The sequence below is a fragment of the Pituophis catenifer genome, unplaced genomic scaffold (assembly GCF_029215685.1).
Source record: "Pituophis catenifer annectens isolate HBS135680 unplaced genomic scaffold, rPitCat1.0.hap2 SCAF_1, whole genome shotgun sequence".
In the NCBI taxonomy this organism is placed as follows: Eukaryota; Metazoa; Chordata; class Lepidosauria; order Squamata; family Colubridae; genus Pituophis; species Pituophis catenifer.
Genome location: NW_027256881.1, coordinates 253,231,353 through 253,248,990, shown reverse-complemented (window position 1 = coordinate 253,248,990; position 17,638 = coordinate 253,231,353). Strand labels below are relative to the sequence as shown.

General features: G+C 36.8%; 1 protein-coding gene across 2 annotated transcripts in view; it reads left to right on the top strand.

Annotated features, from left to right (window-relative positions):
- The window catches only part of DENND2B (DENN domain containing 2B), a 76,142-nt gene that overhangs the window by 55,553 nt on the left and 2,951 nt on the right, over positions 1 to 17,638 (top strand). For both annotated transcript variants that reach the window (XM_070957464.1, XM_070957465.1), the window contains 4 exons: positions 11,865 to 12,042; positions 13,543 to 13,584; positions 14,896 to 15,007; positions 16,554 to 16,793. In XM_070957464.1, coding sequence (XP_070813565.1) covers positions 11,865 to 12,042; positions 13,543 to 13,584; positions 14,896 to 15,007; positions 16,554 to 16,793 — 572 coding nt within the window. The remainder of the gene's footprint in view (positions 1 to 11,864; positions 12,043 to 13,542; positions 13,585 to 14,895; positions 15,008 to 16,553; positions 16,794 to 17,638) is intronic.

Here is a 17,638-nt window from a genome sequence, read left to right as displayed (position 1 = left end):
GAGCCATACAAGAACTTCATGGGTGTCAATAGAAATATCAGCAGAAAATAGTGATTCATAAAGGTTAAAATAATATATTACCTTGCATAATATTCCTTATAATCATGTCTCTTTTCATTTTTTAAAAAATGTACCGTAGATAGCTTTCTGCTAATTACTTGTCAGCAGGGTTATATACAAAATTTTGCTCCCATCCTCAGCAAATACCAAGACTATCCCTGTATAAAGCAGAAGTAGATAGCTTCAGAAAGTAGTCATCTTCCTTTTCCTTTTCCTTTCAAAAATTGGTGTATATGTTGTGTCTTAGTAAAATAAAAGATGCACAGTATTAAGCAAAAAAAGAAAAAGGCAACACTTCTCACCAGAGTAGAGCATTTCTGCCATATTAAAGGGATTGGCATATTAAAGGCTTTTTATTCCACTCCTAAATCTTTGAATTTCAACAGCAAATGTGAAAGGTCTAGTTTCTTATCACTTTTCATAACAAGGCCAAAAAAGATAGGCTAAGGACTCCTACCGTGTTTCTCTGAAAACACGACCCACCTCAGTAATAAGCCCAACCCTAATTTTTTGAGGCGTGGGCCTAATTATTACCCCTACCCTGAAAATAAGTCCGGGAGGATGGGTGAGGAGAGCACAAGTGGCGGCGCAGGGGGGAGGGCAACTGTCTGGCTGCAGTTGCAGCCCGCTGGCTCCTTGGAGCAGAGCAAATACTGCTTTTGCCCCTCTCTTTCTGGGCGCAGCGCTTCTGCTTGTTGGTCAGAAGCAAGTAGCTCCCCGGCCAGCTGCTTTACTTTTCCCCTCTTTTTTGGATACAAATGGGAGGCATTTTGGTGAACGGGAGGAAAATGGGGAGGGGGATTTTCCTGCCTGCCACCCTTCCCTCAGTCTGTGCTGAGCTTGAGAAATGAATGACAAGCAGGAAAATCCCCCTCCCCATTTTCTTCCCATTCGCCAAAAAGCCTCCATTCCAAACCTTCAGAGTTCAGAATTAAAAATTAATAGTAGTAATATTTACTGAGGTGACTGAATCCACAAACTTGCACTGTTATGATTCATTTTATGGCCAAGTGGTCATACTTGTCTTCTGTTATCCTGATGATATCTGTTCTTGCATGGATTTATTCTGCTTTTCAAGTATTACATTGTTGGTTCTGTGATGCAGCTTTAATGCATGGCTGGAGCACACACTTCATGCATAGATAGAATCCAGGTTCAATTAACATTGCCAGATTAGGCTGTGAAAATGTTATCTAAAACCATTGGAGTCTATTTCTCAATTAATGCAGATAACAGTGTTAGTAAATGGGAGCTGGATCCTGCACAGGTTCAATGGTCATTAACACCCCATTATGGTAAATGAATCACTGATTCATACCTGTCCAAATTGGGCTTTGATCTTTTTTTTTCTTATCCAGTAATTGGAGTGCTGAATATTGTGGTATGTAGTATTATATTTGATATTATATATCATGTTATAAATGTGATTAAACTCCTCTATCATGGGTGTTTTTTGTTTTTGTTATTTGTGCCTTTGAGACAGTGTTGGCTGGTGGTGACTGCCGAGACAAGTTCCTGCAGTTTGTTTGAAAAAGTTTCAGAAATAGTTTGCCATTGTTTCCTTTCTGGGGTTGACTGGCCCAGGGTCACCCAGCTGGCCTTTGTGCCTAAAGTGGGATTAAAACTCTAGTTTCCTGGTTTCTGGCCTAATGCCTTAACTACTATGTCACTGCATTTTTGTATTTACCAGATGAGCTCTTATTTTTGAACTTTCAGACTTACCGTAGCTTGCCAAGTTCTTATCTCTAAGCTAACTGCGCATGTCCACATTCTTTCACCTTCTTCTATCTTTCTTTGTTCTCTGGCCAGGAGAGGTGGCCGGGAAAGCTTTGCCAAGATGTAATTAATTAGCTAATAAGATGTTTTATTTTCTTTATAACAAATAAATGAGTTTTTCTTAGAAAATATATCTTCGGGTTTATTTTCTTAAAGTATGCTTTAAGGAAATAGTCACGATCCATTCTCTAATCAAGGTGCAATTACCCAAAAGCAGAATGAGATTAATTGCCATCCTGACACACTACACTAAAACCCTCTATGTACACAAATATTAAAGAGAATAAAAGAACCAAAATCCATTCCCTTGTAAGATTTTACCATTGTAGATATCTTTGTAATAATATCTTCGTAATAGCTTTTGGAAGTTACTGGAGTATTTGTTGTGGCCCGTCAGCGGCCTGTGCAGTTAGTAGCTGATTCCGACAGCGAGGAGGCTGGTGTGGTGCTGCTCCAGCAATCTGTACAGCTGGCGCTCAAGTCAGACAATGAGGAGGCTGGAGAAGATGTGGTGCCAGAGGCAGGGATTCAGCCAGGGCCTTCAGAACCTCCAGAAGCTCCCATAAGTGAAGAGGAAGAAGAGGAGGAGTCTCTTCTCGATGCACAAGCACGCAGAGCTGTTAAAAGACAGGAATGGCTCCTCAGGAGGAGGTCTCCTCGAGAGTAAGGCTTGGGGCTAATTGGCCGCTCCCCTAGCCTATTTAAGGAAGGACGACGACTGATGCAATTTGCAGGAAACAACTTAGTTCATATTCCTTGGTGTCTTGATTCCAGAAACGTTTGATTCGGCTCTTGTTTATCTCTTGTCAGTTTTCCTGCAAATTGCTTCCTGCAAAAATTCAGTAAGATTATGGTTATCTGAAATACTGTGCCTCAGGATTGAGTTATTATTCTTTGGATTCTTGTGGCTGTTAATGAAGTTAAATTAACAGCCCTTGTTCAGAAAAGACTGATTTAAACTGTACTTGTGTTCGAACAACTACTAAGAAAGCTCCTTAGTAGTCCTTAACTAGTAAACTAAGGTTTGTATGGACTTTGTCTGTGCTGCGTTCTTTGGGGTCCGTAGCTGGGGCAGAACAGTATTGTACAAGAATTTCTTCTACACGATGGCAAGAAAAGATAATTGTAAATTCAGACAACCAAAATTATTTTACAGCAAAACCTAAAATTCTCATCAAGTATCCTAGGATTTTTTTTTTATTTTGTTTTTTTTCCTTTATACACAATGCCCCAACAAGATAAATCCATAAGCATGACTCATGTCTTTTTAACACAAGGTTTATATTGGCTTGCATTCATGGGAAAAAAAACTTGGTAGAAGGATGAATAGTTAAAAAGTTATTCTTTACATTGTAACCATAGTTAAAACAGTTTTGTACAAGTAGATATCTGATAATTGGCTGATGTGATGTGGAAAGAATGCAATTCCTTCTCATTTTGTGCTCCCAACTTCAGCTTTATCATTCAAAAGTTGTTTGTGTTCTGCATTTTGTCAGAAAGGTCATTTGCCACAATCATGTCAACATATAATTAAACTGGGACCACTTTGGCCTGCCATGCAGACTTAAGATTTTGATCAAAGCCTTTTGCTGCATATGCAAGGAGGAGCAATTTTTTCAAAAGTTCAAAAAATAATAAAAAAATAAACTCACTACAGAGACTGGTTACAAGGCAGTTTATTTGGGAGTAAACTACACTGTATGCCATGGGATAATTCTGAGAAGATAATATAGGAATTGTACTATATTATTTTTGGTTGTTTCAGTGTTGTATTACCTCAGGACTTTGGATTAAACTCTATATACACACCAAGCAGGCTAAGATAATGGTAATGAACTTTTGCCCCGTCAGCATGTTCTTCCCAATTCCAAAACAAGACTCCATTACAAATATAATGTAAGAAAAAAAACAAAACAAAACAGGATTTCAGGCAAGGTTTGCATAGTTTCATACCTACCAAGGTAGATGTAGCACACTAGTTATGGATGTCAGCTCATCAGCCGCACAATAAGACCTGCTGAAAGAATGGACTTATTAAGAACATTTCAAACCATGGTTCCAAATCTCTGGACTGATATTGGACAAATTAGTAACTTGTATTGTGGGCTACTAAATGACATTATGGCAACTGTATGTGAACCAGAGTAAAGTGTGGTCTGCGCCAAATGTTTGCATTGTAGTCTGTAAGCAATCTACTGCAAAATAGCTTTTGTTTATTTATCAAATTTCTGCACTGCCCATCTCACCTAAGTGACTCCAGGTAGTATACCATCATAAAATAATATAAAAATGTGACTAAAAAGCTCAGTTAAGAACACAGTTAAAAAACAAGATTAAAATCTATAACTTAAAAAGATAGTAAGGCATAGGGAGCGCCCATCAGCCATCACCAGATTTGCATAACCCTCATGCTAAACGCATATTTAAGATGGGAAAATGAATAAAAATGCTTATTTTAAACTATAAAATGCATGCCTCATCTTCCAACCTATTTACCGTGTTTTATGTGCCTGAAACTTTTATTCTTTAAATATTTCTGAGGGTTATATGTAAATGTCACCTTTTTGTGCAAGCTATTCTTCCTAATTTGTGCCTTTACTTTGTTGACTTTGAATGTAACTATTGTTCCAGGGTGCATGTGTTAGCGTATTCTGCAATTTGGAAACTTTTCTCACAGTCACAACTATTCACTTTGTATTTTTTCCACTGACAATTTTATTTCATGGCTAAAGAGCAACAATGACTCATGTTCTTATTTTGATATTTCTGAGAGGAAGAAATGTTGTAACGAACTATGCATAGCATGTAATTTCTCCATTTTGACGAAGGGCAAAAAGATCCCATAGTTTCAGTTTCCATGTCCCATGGGAAATTAGATCAGCAGTCTTTTTATCTTCAGAACACCAACCTATTTAGCTCTATGTCGTCTTCGGAGCACATTGGTATATCCTAAACGTCTTGTGAATTACATAATCTCATTTGGAATCCCTCTTGGATTACAATTTTAGGAAAATTCCTCCTTATTGTGAAAGACCGTGCTTGAAAGGGTTCTTGCTGGCATGACTAGAAAGCAATTTGATTTTAAGTGCTGATCAAAATATAAATATAGTTGAAACAGTTCATAGGCAATAAAACTATAGGATTGGAGAGATCATTTCCTGCTCAGTGCAGAAACCAACCAAATTAAAGAATCCATTATGGATGGCTCCCCAACTTCTGATTAAATGTAGTCAGTGTAGGAGAGCTCACTATCCATCATTCCACAGATTAACTACACTTCCTGTTACGCATTTTCCCCTAATCTGCTGATCAGAATGATAGGGAGTTCTTTGTGAAAAATCCACATATATTATGTCTACATCATGATCATAGTATTGTTTTAACTTTTCACAAAGTTGCTGTGGCACATTGACTTTTTCTGCAGTATTCTCTTGTTTTCCTAGGTAGCATTGTTTTTAGTAGAGCTTTATGTATGATTAAACTCATGATTTTCTAGCAACCGTTGATTGTATTCTGACCAAGAATCCAACTGTGGGGCACACTGGTATTTCCAGCTTCAAGAACATTTTGAGATTGTATGTACTCATTTGGCCAATTCTGAGATATAACCTCCTTTTATGTGGCACATCACATCAACAAGATGTTGGATAAATTAATAGATTAATGAGGATCTAACATCATCTTCCCTTGTAGTTCCTATAAAATTATACTTCTTTATAATATTTATACCCATTCAAAAGATGAATATTTTCTAAAAATCATTTCTATGTATTAATATGTTTGATTTTTTCAGTGATTTAGTGCTACTTTTTACCACTCTGAGTTTTCTTACATAAGAAACTCTATTGGCAGTTCAGTTCTTCATATACAGGTAGTCCTCAATTTACAACCACAATTGGGATTGGAATTCTTGTTGCTAAGCAAGGCATTTGTTAAGCGAGTCACACCCAATTTTACAACTTTTTTTTTTGCTATAGTTACAGTCATTAAGTGAATCGCTTTAGTTGTTAAGTGAATCACACAGTCATTAAGGAATCAAGTTTCCTCCATTGACGTTGTTTGCTGGAAACCAGCTGGGAAGGTTGCAAATGGCGATTTTGTGATCGTGGAACTCTGCAACTGTCATAAATATAAGCTAGTTGCTAAGTGCCCAAATTGCAATTACTTGACCAGGGTTGCTGCTTGCGGACTGGTGGTAAGTCACTTTTTCCAGTGCTGTTGTAACTTTGGTCACTAAACAAATAGTTGTAAGTTGTGGACTACCTGTAGTTATCCATTTTGCTTTTGGGGGACAATGTATAAAGGCTATCAATTCATCTGTAATATCTGCAGATATAGTATGATTAGGAAAGTCGGATGTTGGGGTAGATGACAACTCTATTGGTTGAAGAGGTAAGTCATGATCCCCCCCCCAAATGTGACGATCTACATAAAGACTTATACCAGCCATGTCCAAGTTGGTGCCCTCCATGGGTCTTGGGAATGGAATCCCAAGAATTCCCAGCTTGATTGTAGGGTGAGACTATTATCTGCCCTTGACTTAGTATGAGACACAAAGCTTCATTGAAGGCTGGCCTTTGGATATATATATCTAAAGACGAAACAATTCAAATATGTAAGGAGCCATTTAGAAATCTATTCAGTTTGTTTGAATCAATTCAACCTGATTTTCTTTTTTCTTTTAATCCCAGCAAAGTCAAATAGAGTATCTGATAGTGACATTTGCTGTATCAAATGAACTTTCAGGGTATAAAGCCTCCTTTCTCATCTTTGAGATGACACCTCTGCCATATCAAATCCAGTAAAGTTTAAATGCCTGATTTTACTATATTTGACTACAATATAATCTTTTTGTTACTGTTGCTGCAGCAGTTAAAATCAAATATAACTGCCCAGTTATTACTACCTTCAGTTTCTCAGTGAGGCAGATCTCAGGAGAATGGGCCCAAGCGTGGGAACTGCACATAAGAGAGAGGATGGTGTATGTGTGTGAATGAGTTCCTCATAGTCCTGCTTTCTTGAAGAGTGCGAGCTAGAAAAGGACGTTTTATAGAAACTAGAGGAATGTTTGTGTTCTCATTTTTAGATTAATTTGGCTCTCATTTTAGCTTCATTTATTTTTTTAGTTGATCAGCTACACTGTCATTAAAAGTAAGTTAAAAAATTATGCTTGAAAATCTCAAGCCTATCCTATTTTTCTTTTCTGAATCAGAACATTGTTTGCTTTTTCAGGGTGGGAAAAAGCTTTATATTTTATTGAGCAAGATAAAAGTCAAGGCCAAAGCCTCACATGCTAGATAACACTTCTGAAAGGGAAATGTTTGATAAGGAGGCTGCATTAATCATGATTGCCAGCTGCCTTGACCCAAGGCCCTCTGTGGAACTGAATTCATTCCAAAGATGTTGGAATTCCATCTGCAAATGGGAAAACTCCTTTCTCTAAGATTGTCTCCTATAAACGTTAAAGTTCCCATGTGCGTCAGGAATTGCAAGATTGGAAGAGTCAAACAGATTGCAAGTCAAACAGCATATTTTTTTCTGACTATATTGCAGTACATTTATTGTAGCAAATATTTCACCCAAACCAAAAGAATCAGAGTAAACCAAGGTGGATAAAAATCAATGATTTAAAAAAAAAAATCAAAAAAATCAGATTTTTTAAATTTAAATCGGATTTTTTTTATTTAAATCGGATTTTTTTGATTTTTATCAAATTTATTTTAATAAAAAACTTTTGGGGTAAAAATCTATCGTAAGATAATTTTCTATTTAAGATACATAAATAATTTAGTTTATTCAGCATGAAATGGAGCTTAGTTATGTAGCATGAGGCTGTATATTCTGCAACACTGGGACTATCGGTGAGTCAACAGTGGGTCAAAGGAGTAGCAGAGATGACAGTTGCTCTTTAAAAATTATGATTTAAATCGAGTTGATTTAAATCAAGCCTTTTTACTAGTGATTTAAATCATGATTTAAATTGTGATTTAAATCAACTCGATTTAAATCAAATCCATCCTGGAGTAAACAGCAATCTTTGAAGCATAAGGAATTTCATACAAAAAGAAAGCTCCTGAACTAAGAAGCTGTCCCCAAGAATAAGCTGTTATGTGGCAGTTCTAGGTTACTCATAAAAGTAGTCCTTGATCTACAACCATTCCATTCAGTAACCATTCAAAATTATTGAAGTCCTCAGAATTCCAGCCACCCTAGCACCCCTGAGGTCACATGATTCAGTTAACAGTGGCAACCAGGACTGCAGGGATTGCTGTCACTAAGCAATGCAGTTTGCTTTACAACCACATTGCTTAGTGATGAAAATTCAGGTCCCAATTTATTTATTTTATCTATTTATTTATTTTTTAAATTTTTATACCGCCCCCCTCTCCCGAAGGACTTGGGGCGGTGAACAGCCAAAATTAAAAACACACAAAACAAATATTAAAATACTATAAAACAAAATTAAATTTATCTTTGGCTTCCCCAATTTAAAACCCCTTACCCATAAAATTCCCCAATTAAAAATTTTTTAACCCAGCCCGGCTTGCCTGTATATGGGATAAAGAGAGGAGTATATGATATTTGTTTTTTCTTTAATTTTGAAATAGGAAACCGAGGTATAAATATAGTCAAGGTGATCATTTTAAACTATCATCACACACCAAAAAACATTTTTAAAAGGGAATACCGGTAAGTTAACTATCAAATGGAATACAATGATAGCAAAGCCAAATGATAAATGAAGAGAATTTGCAATGTGAATAAATATGTCAGCCAAATATCTGCTTAAATATTTTTTTCAAGAGGTGTCAAAGTGCCTGGAAGAAGTACAGCTAATATTCCAAAGCAGAGTGCCCTTCATTCTGGATTGTTGGAGACCCCTTAAAATTTTTCTTTCCAATCTGTGCCTACCTAGAGTGGGAAGAGACATCTAGTGCTACTTTTCCTGTCACTGTGTGAAAAGCTAGCCTTTTTACGCAGGAGAACAGCTTAATTTCTGATTGCTAAAAGAGTTATTTTCCTAAGCAAATACTGATTCAGCCAATTTAGTTCATACTCATTTTCACACATATATTACAGCCTAGATATGTGCAAAAGAGAGTCGTATTGGTATTACTATATTTAATGTGTAGGGTTGGTTTGTTGCAGAATTCCTAAAATCTGTCCAAAGCACTGTAATTTCTAATAATCATCTTTTTACCAGTGACAGTTCTGCCAGTAAGAAGTTCTGCCTCAACTTCTCCCCTCCCAGTTCTGTTGAGTTTATTGGATTGGCACAGGGTTTACAGGGCTTCTAGATAGATGACTGCTATTGCTACTAAAAACATTTTCTCTGGACAGAAAAATGATGGAAGGGGTAGGAAAAACTGATGATTACAAAAGGAGCACATAGCTATCTAAATCCCTTATAACATTCCATGAATAAGACAGAGATTGTGCAATGGCCACTTAATTTGGGAAACATCCCAAATTTCTGATTCCGTAGTCTGATGCGCTTCCATATGGAGAGCTTCAAATGCTAGCAGTCAAAGGCCTTATGCATCTGTTGCAGCTTGCTCTCCCATATTGTCTCTTGAAAGGAAAAAAAGATGCAAGAAACCATGGCCAACGCAGCAGTGATGGCTTCAACAGGCAGGAAGATCTGATAGCGCACAAATTATTGTTAGAGAAGTCAGATTACTGTAAAAATAAGTGTTGCAAGAATGTTCAGACAAAAAGAGACCCCAAATTTTCCTCTGGGATCCCATTTATAGTTAGTACTGGGCAAATAGTTTTGTGTATTCTCTGCTGTGTAGTCTTTAGGAATAACTTTTGCTCCCAGGCAGCAAAAAGATTCCAAACAGAGGTTTGATGCCATCTAGAGTCACCTTATGGCCTTGCATATCAGTAAATGGATCACTCATTACAAGACAGCATTTCAACTAATAAAAGCTCTGAAGTTAGTGTGTGTATGTCTGTGTGTACTTTCACACTAGAAACAAGTATTGTGTATGCACACACCCACACCTACAACCCCTTGTTACTAAAATCTGGCTTAAATAAATCCTAACTGTGATTCAAACATTTGCTCACTGTCACTAATTTGGGACATTTTGTTAACTATAATGTGATACGTTTGTTGTTTTGGAAACCAGTGTTAACAAATCTGTGGGGGGCACATATGATAAAAGTTTTTTCCTTTTTCTTTTCTTCCTTAAAGGCTGATTGGGGGAAAAAAATCTGACTTTTGCCTTGCAGAATATGAAAGTACTGAGGAGATGTCCTAGTTAAAAGTGTAGTCTTTCTGGAAAGACACAAAAGCATTTCTAAATTTGTGGTCGTTTGAAGTGCCTTCCTTTGGAAAATGCTCTGCAAATAAACAGCATTTTTGTTATTCTATCTTTGGTAAATAGAGAAATTGAAAAAACAAATGCTGTCAAGGAAAACTGCATTCGGTGTAGCTGGAAACTTTTATTCTTTTGGTCTCCAGGCCAGATAGAATCATAGACAAGTTGTCCTTTTAGATGAGATGTGACAAAGGTAAGCAGTGATAGATGGTGCATGAACAATAGTTGAAGGATAAAGGAAGAGCAGTTGCCAGACATTGTCAGAAAGATATCAGTAGCCAGACTATTAGAAATGTTAACAGAGTTGCCATAGGACATTTGGTAGGTACATTTTGACCTTTACTGTGCTTTAAACTAGAAGAGATTAGCTTTTAAAGCGCAAAAGTACATTGTACAATGCCCATTATTACTCTGGATAGCAAAATGGTGACATATAAATTTAATAAATAAACATGGCAACTTTCTGCCAAGGTTATTAGCAGTTACTCTACTTAAGAAAATAATATGAAACAACATTATTTGGGAGAATGAATGGGTTTTTCATTTTCGTCCTTGAAGTTATCCATGGTGTGTTGGAATTTAATTTGAGGTTAACATCCATAACTGTTAGCTGTATCATTTTTCATCCAGCTGTGCAATTTATTGGAGGTTTGTATCTTAGACTGGTAGACAGGAAATGCTCTTTTAGGCAGACAAAATAGTTGTTCCTTGGTGGAGGTTTGCCTGAATGCAATTTTTTCTCATTTGTGTGCTTTTGTGTTTGATGCCAATATATGTGGTGCCAATAGAATATATGTAACTCGGGGGTTGCCTTGTTGAATCCTTGGTGCTCTCTGAGCTTGGTTGTTTTCTTACAGATATTTCATTACCTGGCTAGGTAGCATCTTCGGCACTATAAGGGAGTGCCGTTTTATATAGCAGTTAATCCTCATTTAATGACTATTCACTCAGCGACCATTGAAAGTTACAATGTTGCTGATAGAAAGCAGTTATGACATGGGCTGGTTGTTGCAATGCCTGCATGGTCATACAATAAAAATTTGGGCACATGGCAACATGCCCACCTTAAAACTGAAGGGTTGCTGTTTGCCTATCTCCCCCCCCCCCCCCGCAATCTAGGCTGCCCTGCACAGTGACATTGGCCACAATACTGGGCCTTCCCATTGGCCCAGGCCTGTTTGTGAGCCCTAGTGCCACTGCTACCAGTGAGAAATGCTGCTTCATGCCATTCTCCAAGATACATCTTTGGGAGTGATAGATTGGCCCCATCACCCAGCCCTTATGAGGATCTTGCTGCACACTACTTACCGTCAGGCATTTTTCTCCTGCTTTTGAGAGGTCCAAAAATGGTCCAAAATGGCCTATGAGGCAAATTCTGACATTTTTAATCCTTTATCATTTAATTTCTTTTATCCATACACCAACCTCTTTCAGGTATGCTCCTTTTTCAGGTTTGTTCTTTATTTTTTCGAAGAAAATATGGCCACTGTGCTTACAGAGAAGTTACCAATTTTGAATGTGGATAATCTCATTTTTTTAATTTGATACTTTTTAATCAGTGTTCTTTTTGTACATTACTTATCTTGGATGCAGTGCTTATGTATGTCATGGAGTAGAGAAGCATAGAATAGTCTTTCTTGAGTTTTATTAAGAAAAAAGGTAGAAGCTGGCACATAACAATATAATTTCATTTCTTCTCAGCACCCTCTCCAGTTGTTCTCATGCTGTAGTGGCTTTACTGTACCCCTTCTCATGGCAACATACCTTCATTCCCGTCCTTCCATCTTCCATGATTGACATTGTCTGCTGCCCAACTCCATTTTTGGTTGGATTGTTGTCGAGCTCACTGCCCAAATTAAAGGAGCTACCTGTAGAAGAGGTAAGAATGGATTCAATAGCTCATACGGAAATAGAAGTTTTCAATAAATTCAACATATTTTTTTTATCAAAAGCTTTATGTATTGGCCATTAGTTAGAGTTCTCTGGTGGCTCTTTTTAAAGGCAAAGTCTGGGGTTACTTGGACTGAGGGATTACTGATCCCAAATCGACTGAAGAAGCTTTCAAGGGTGAAAATAAGTATGCCAGCATCTATGTCGCTGGAGATACATTTTTCTCCTTTAATGGACTTTAGAAATCTTTTTAAAACTTTTTATTTGAAGGATGCCTTTTGATGATTTTTAATACTTGGTGAGTATTGGTTGATCGTATGATTCTGACAGTGGTTTTTTAAAAAAATTTCTCATGAAGACAATTTTTTGAGATTTTTTTGTTCACCATCTAGAAGCTTAATTGTGGCAATATTAAAATATTGTATAATAAATATATTGGCAAGAAGAAAGGGGACATTATGCCAGTGAAGATCTTGGATGAAAGTCTTTGAACTTTGTCAACTTGTTGTTCAAAAAATCTTTGAAAAAGCCTATATATTGATTTGCTGTAATTTGGAATTAAAGCTCGTTGGAAGGTAGCTGAAAAGGGACTGAAATGTGAGAAGTAGCTATCTGTGGAAAATCAGGATCAACAACAACCAGGTGTATCTGGTGTTATTTTATACTGAAATATCATAAAAGCAGGGGATAAGTGTCTTGGTAGGATTGATTTCGAGCCAGTGTTATCTAACATCTGTGTAAGGCAGCTTTTGTATTCTTAACCTTCTGTTTTCAAATGTATTAAATTGCTGTCATTGACAAGCTTTTTCCCTAGATAAAAAAAGTAGCTTTCTTTGTTATTAGATTTGGTGGAGTGCTTTAAAGGCTTTGGTAATGTTTGTTTGGAGAAGCTGCATGAGTCAGCTGTGTATCAGGTTGTTGTTTTTTTCACATGACTCCTGAGGGAGAGCTATATCATTTTGTCCGGCCCATCTGAGAGCTTCATATATATGTTCCTTGACACAGATACTTCCCTTCTGTTATTCTCAAATATGAATAGATTCCAGAGTCAATGATTTCTGTTTCAAAATTAAGACTTTAATACCACCATGTTGCTTACACATACAATGAATTGAAGAATATAGAAATTACTATGAAGTGTTCCTTTTCTTGATCACAGTGTCTCCTTTTTGGACATAACATTCTCTGCTAAAATGTAAGCTTCCTCCTGAAAGTAATACTAATAGTGTTTGGGATAACAATGCACTATACTTGCTGTCTTAGATCACAGCTTTAGGCTTTCATTTTTATTTATTTTATTACATTTGACTTAGTAACCACAGACAGACATGAACTGTACAACCCCTAAGATTAGGCTGCTTCTGCTATAAATTTGTTGGAGCCATCAGGTATTAAGTAGAACTTTTGTTCATTGATCAAGACAGTCAGTCACTCAGTAGCAACAAAATGCTTCCAATCATCAAAAAGATTTTTGTGTCAATTCTTGTAGGCCTTGATGGTGAACCTTGGGTCTGATCGTTTCATCAGACAGGTACTGTTACATTATTTGTATTTGTCTTTTATTTGATATTTATTTGTATAGAAGTGCCTTACAACTTACACAATAGATTTGTAAGAGTTAGTTATAAATGTCCTCCCATCCATCTGAGAAAGAGAAAATGTGATGGTTTTATATGTGTTCAGTAATTTCCATGGAAAATGCAAAACCTGTATATCTTGTCTTTTAATTGCCTTATTCAGCACACAAGAATTCTATATTCGTGTTTGCTTGCACTTTGCTGCACTGCCGTCATAATCAGGGAAGAGATTGTATAGTGTGCAATAGTGGGGGCATGAGATTATCCTGTGTCACATTATTTGCAAGATATGCTATGTATTGCCATTCCTCTGCATTTAAAACCATGACACATTGTTGTGGTTACTGCCACGAAAATAGTTCAGATGAGATTAATCAATCTGGAGCAATTAAACCTTGTATTTAGGCATGAACAGAGACTGCAGAACTTTATCAAGTGCAGGACAAAGCATAGGAGATGACATTGAACCTTCCTGCATGAGGCCATAAGTTCTAGTCTCACCTTAGGCACAACTGGGTGATTTTGGACCATTTACTGTCTTTAGTCCTAGGAAGGAGGAGGCAAGGACTTCCAAACTCTGCCAAGAGAACTGTGGGGACTTGGCCAGGCAGTTGCCAGAAGACTAATCAGAAAGTGTGTGTGTGTGTGAGAGAGAGAGATGGAGAGAACGAATCTTGAAGAAGTGTGTTAACAACACTTTTTACAGATGGACTTGCAGAAGTTTAGGGTGCTCTTTTGTTTTGTTTTAAATCTGCCTCCAAAAGAAGACAGTATTAGTGATTCCTATTATACAGTAGATAGTTATAAGGAGCAAAATTGAAGACTAACCTGAAAATCTGACCCATACATCACCATACAAATCAATGCCCTTGGAGGCCAATATAGTATTGTTACAAAAGAATTGTGCCTTCCTCAAGAGTTCCTACAGTATTCATCCTTTTTGAAAAAAAAAAGCTCCATGAAGCAACTCGTTCTCCCATTCTTCCTCTGCCTAGATGTCATTCTAGGGATAAAAAGATTTGCACTTGGTGAGCTGATTTTAATAGGCCTAGAAGGAATGAAATTTTAGGAGCTACGGAATAACTATAACCTCCCAATAGTATGTTTTATGAATTCCCGTTTGTAAGAAAATATGCACTGTATTCTTGATGTATGTACAGGCGTTTAGTATTTATTTTGCAATACATTTGATTCTAAAAATGTTTGATAGTAGAGGAATATAAAAGGAAGAATGAAATCTTAGCAGTCTCTTTCCTCCCCTTCAGATGGATGATGAAGACACACTTTTGCCTCGGAAATTGCAAGCAGCTCTGGAGCAGGCCCTAGAGAGGAAAAATGATCTGATAAACCAAGATTCAGACAGTGAATCAGATGAGGGTAAGACAGTTTTGGAAGAAATCCTATTTACAACAGAATCTTTGTGGAAGAGAGAATAATGTATCCTTGGACACTAGGAAAGAAACAAAGATAGCTGTATTTAAACTGACCACCTTATTACAAATCTTTATTTTTTCATAATTAAAAATACACTGTTCTGTAGCAAACAGTTGGAATCTTTAATGGTTGTTCCCATTATGTTTCAAAATACAGATAATTAATCATTGGTTGAACAGAAAATCTAGGCCTAGGCATTCTGAAAAATCATTTCCATGACTGTTTTTTGGCTCACTTACTCTGTTGTAAGAATTTAATTAAAAGATTGGATGCTGTACTAGTCCCTAAGGAAGCAAAAGAGCAACTGTGTTTAGTTCAAATAAGTTGGCTTTGTTAATGCAAACAAACTTTCCTAGCAAAGCAAAATTATTTAACCTGTGTCACATGTCAGAAATGTTTTAAATAAGGGTAATATTAAAATATATATGTTTCCTTCTATTTCTTAGCCTCTGAATGACTACATCTTTTAACTTTGTAGAGTTTGTCACTGTGATTTTTTTCATGAATATGGTTCATGTATTGTGCACAGAGTAAATTCTTGCAGGACTGAACTCTAATATTTTGGGCAAAATATAAATCAGTGTTTGCACTTATAATGGGATTTATGAGCAAGTGTATGTATGTGGGAATGGTGGCAAGTGACAGAATATGTATCATTACTCATAAAAAATGATTGAAATTATATATTTGCATCAGCTCTCATGATGCAAGTATAAAATGGCATCGTTTATTCAATAAGTCATGACATATTTCATCACTTCAACATTTTTCAGGCTTGTTTAGATTGTTAAAATCTGATAATTTTTTAAAAATAAAATATGTTTTTATTATTAAGTACAAATGGAATAATTTTATTATGAAATATCCTTTGAGAGAAGGAGTTTCTCAAAAAGATAAATACTTGAGTTAACATTGTTGTCCCTTCTCACTGTTAAAATATTCAGCCCACCCCCAAAATCTTTAGCTGAAGAATACCAAGAATGGAAGAGAAAAAGGCTGTGAGGAACAGAGTAGGAAACCAATATTTAGGTATATACAAGCATAGTAAAAGTTATTCAGATAATGCAGCTTCTTATATATTAATAATAAAGAAAAATATTTTTCCTAACATAATAATTTAGCCCGTAAAAGCAAATATATTTACTTTCAGTTGGGCAGGGAAACAGATAATTTTGAATGTAATCCAGCATTTTATTGTGTGGCTGCAGGGTGGGGATTCTGATGGTTCAACCCTATTAGACTAGAGCCCTTCTCTGAGGCAGATGGGTGGTTCAAAAATGTGAAAAATAAATAAATTCAGGGGATGTAATCCTGAAGGCAGACCTTTCCCCTTAGCCACCTGCAAGTTGGTCTTTTGACTGAATTTGGGTGGTAAAATAGCTATGGCTGAGTGGTTGTATAATTGTGTTGTTACAACTTTATGTTTTGTATAATTTGCTCTTTGTATACAAATAGTGCAAACAAATATTTTTCCCGCTTTTTCTTGAAGAATGTAACACCTTAAATGGATTAGTATCAGAGGTTTTCATCCGTTTCTTTGTGGAGACCATTGGACACTATTCCCTTTTCCTAACACAAAATGATAAGGCTGAGCGAGTGTTCCAGAGGGAGGCTTTCCGCAAATCAGTTGCTTCAAAAAGCATCCGTCGGTTTTTAGAAGTTTTTATGGAATCTCAGATGTTTGCTGGCTTTATTCAAGACAGAGAACTGAGAAAATGTAGGGCAAAAGGTAAGACCTGTTTTATTAGCTGCAGACTAGCCTTTTTCCTCTCAGACTGCCTAGAGAGCCATGGAGCAAAACATTTGGCATGTGTAACTGCTTCCGCCATATGCATACTCTACCAGATGGCTATTTTTGAACAACATAGAGATAGAACTTCTATCCTACCTTTTAAGGATTTTTGTGTTCAGATAAGACATTGTGTATGCATTTTAAGTATTTTTAGTACATTCATATATTCAGCTAAACCATAATATGCTTTATTTTGGATTAGGTTTCATTTATAGCATACCAGCATTTACTAATAAACAATGTAAAGTAAATCCTAGCTTACTGTGATAGATGCATTTAATTTTATAGCCTTTATATGGCTGCAACAAGGGGATTAATTCTTAGAAATGATATGTTTTCTGAATTACTTAGAACTGTGTTCCAGTTGTATAAAAGTAGATTTAGAGTCAGGTGAAAGGACTTCCTGTTACTCTCCTTCACCATCCATATTTATGCAGCTTATTTTTTTAACTGTCTGTTCATCTGCCATCCATCCATCCATCCATCCATCCTTCCAGGGGTGGGATTCTGCCGGTTCGCACCGGTTTACACCGGTTTGGGCGTTCTGGTAGCTCTGATGATCAGCTGAGAGTGAACCGGTTCGCTCCGACGATCAGGTGGGCCCGCCCGCCCGCCCCTGCGCTATACTGACCTATATTTCCTGTGTTTGAAGCCCAGCTGATCGGCATGGCAGAGCAGATTGCCGCGCCTCAGCTGTTTTACTCACCGGGGCTGAAGTAGAAGGCATGTTTTAGAGCTTTTTTTAAACACACCGCGCGCCCAGTGAACTAGTTGTTACACCG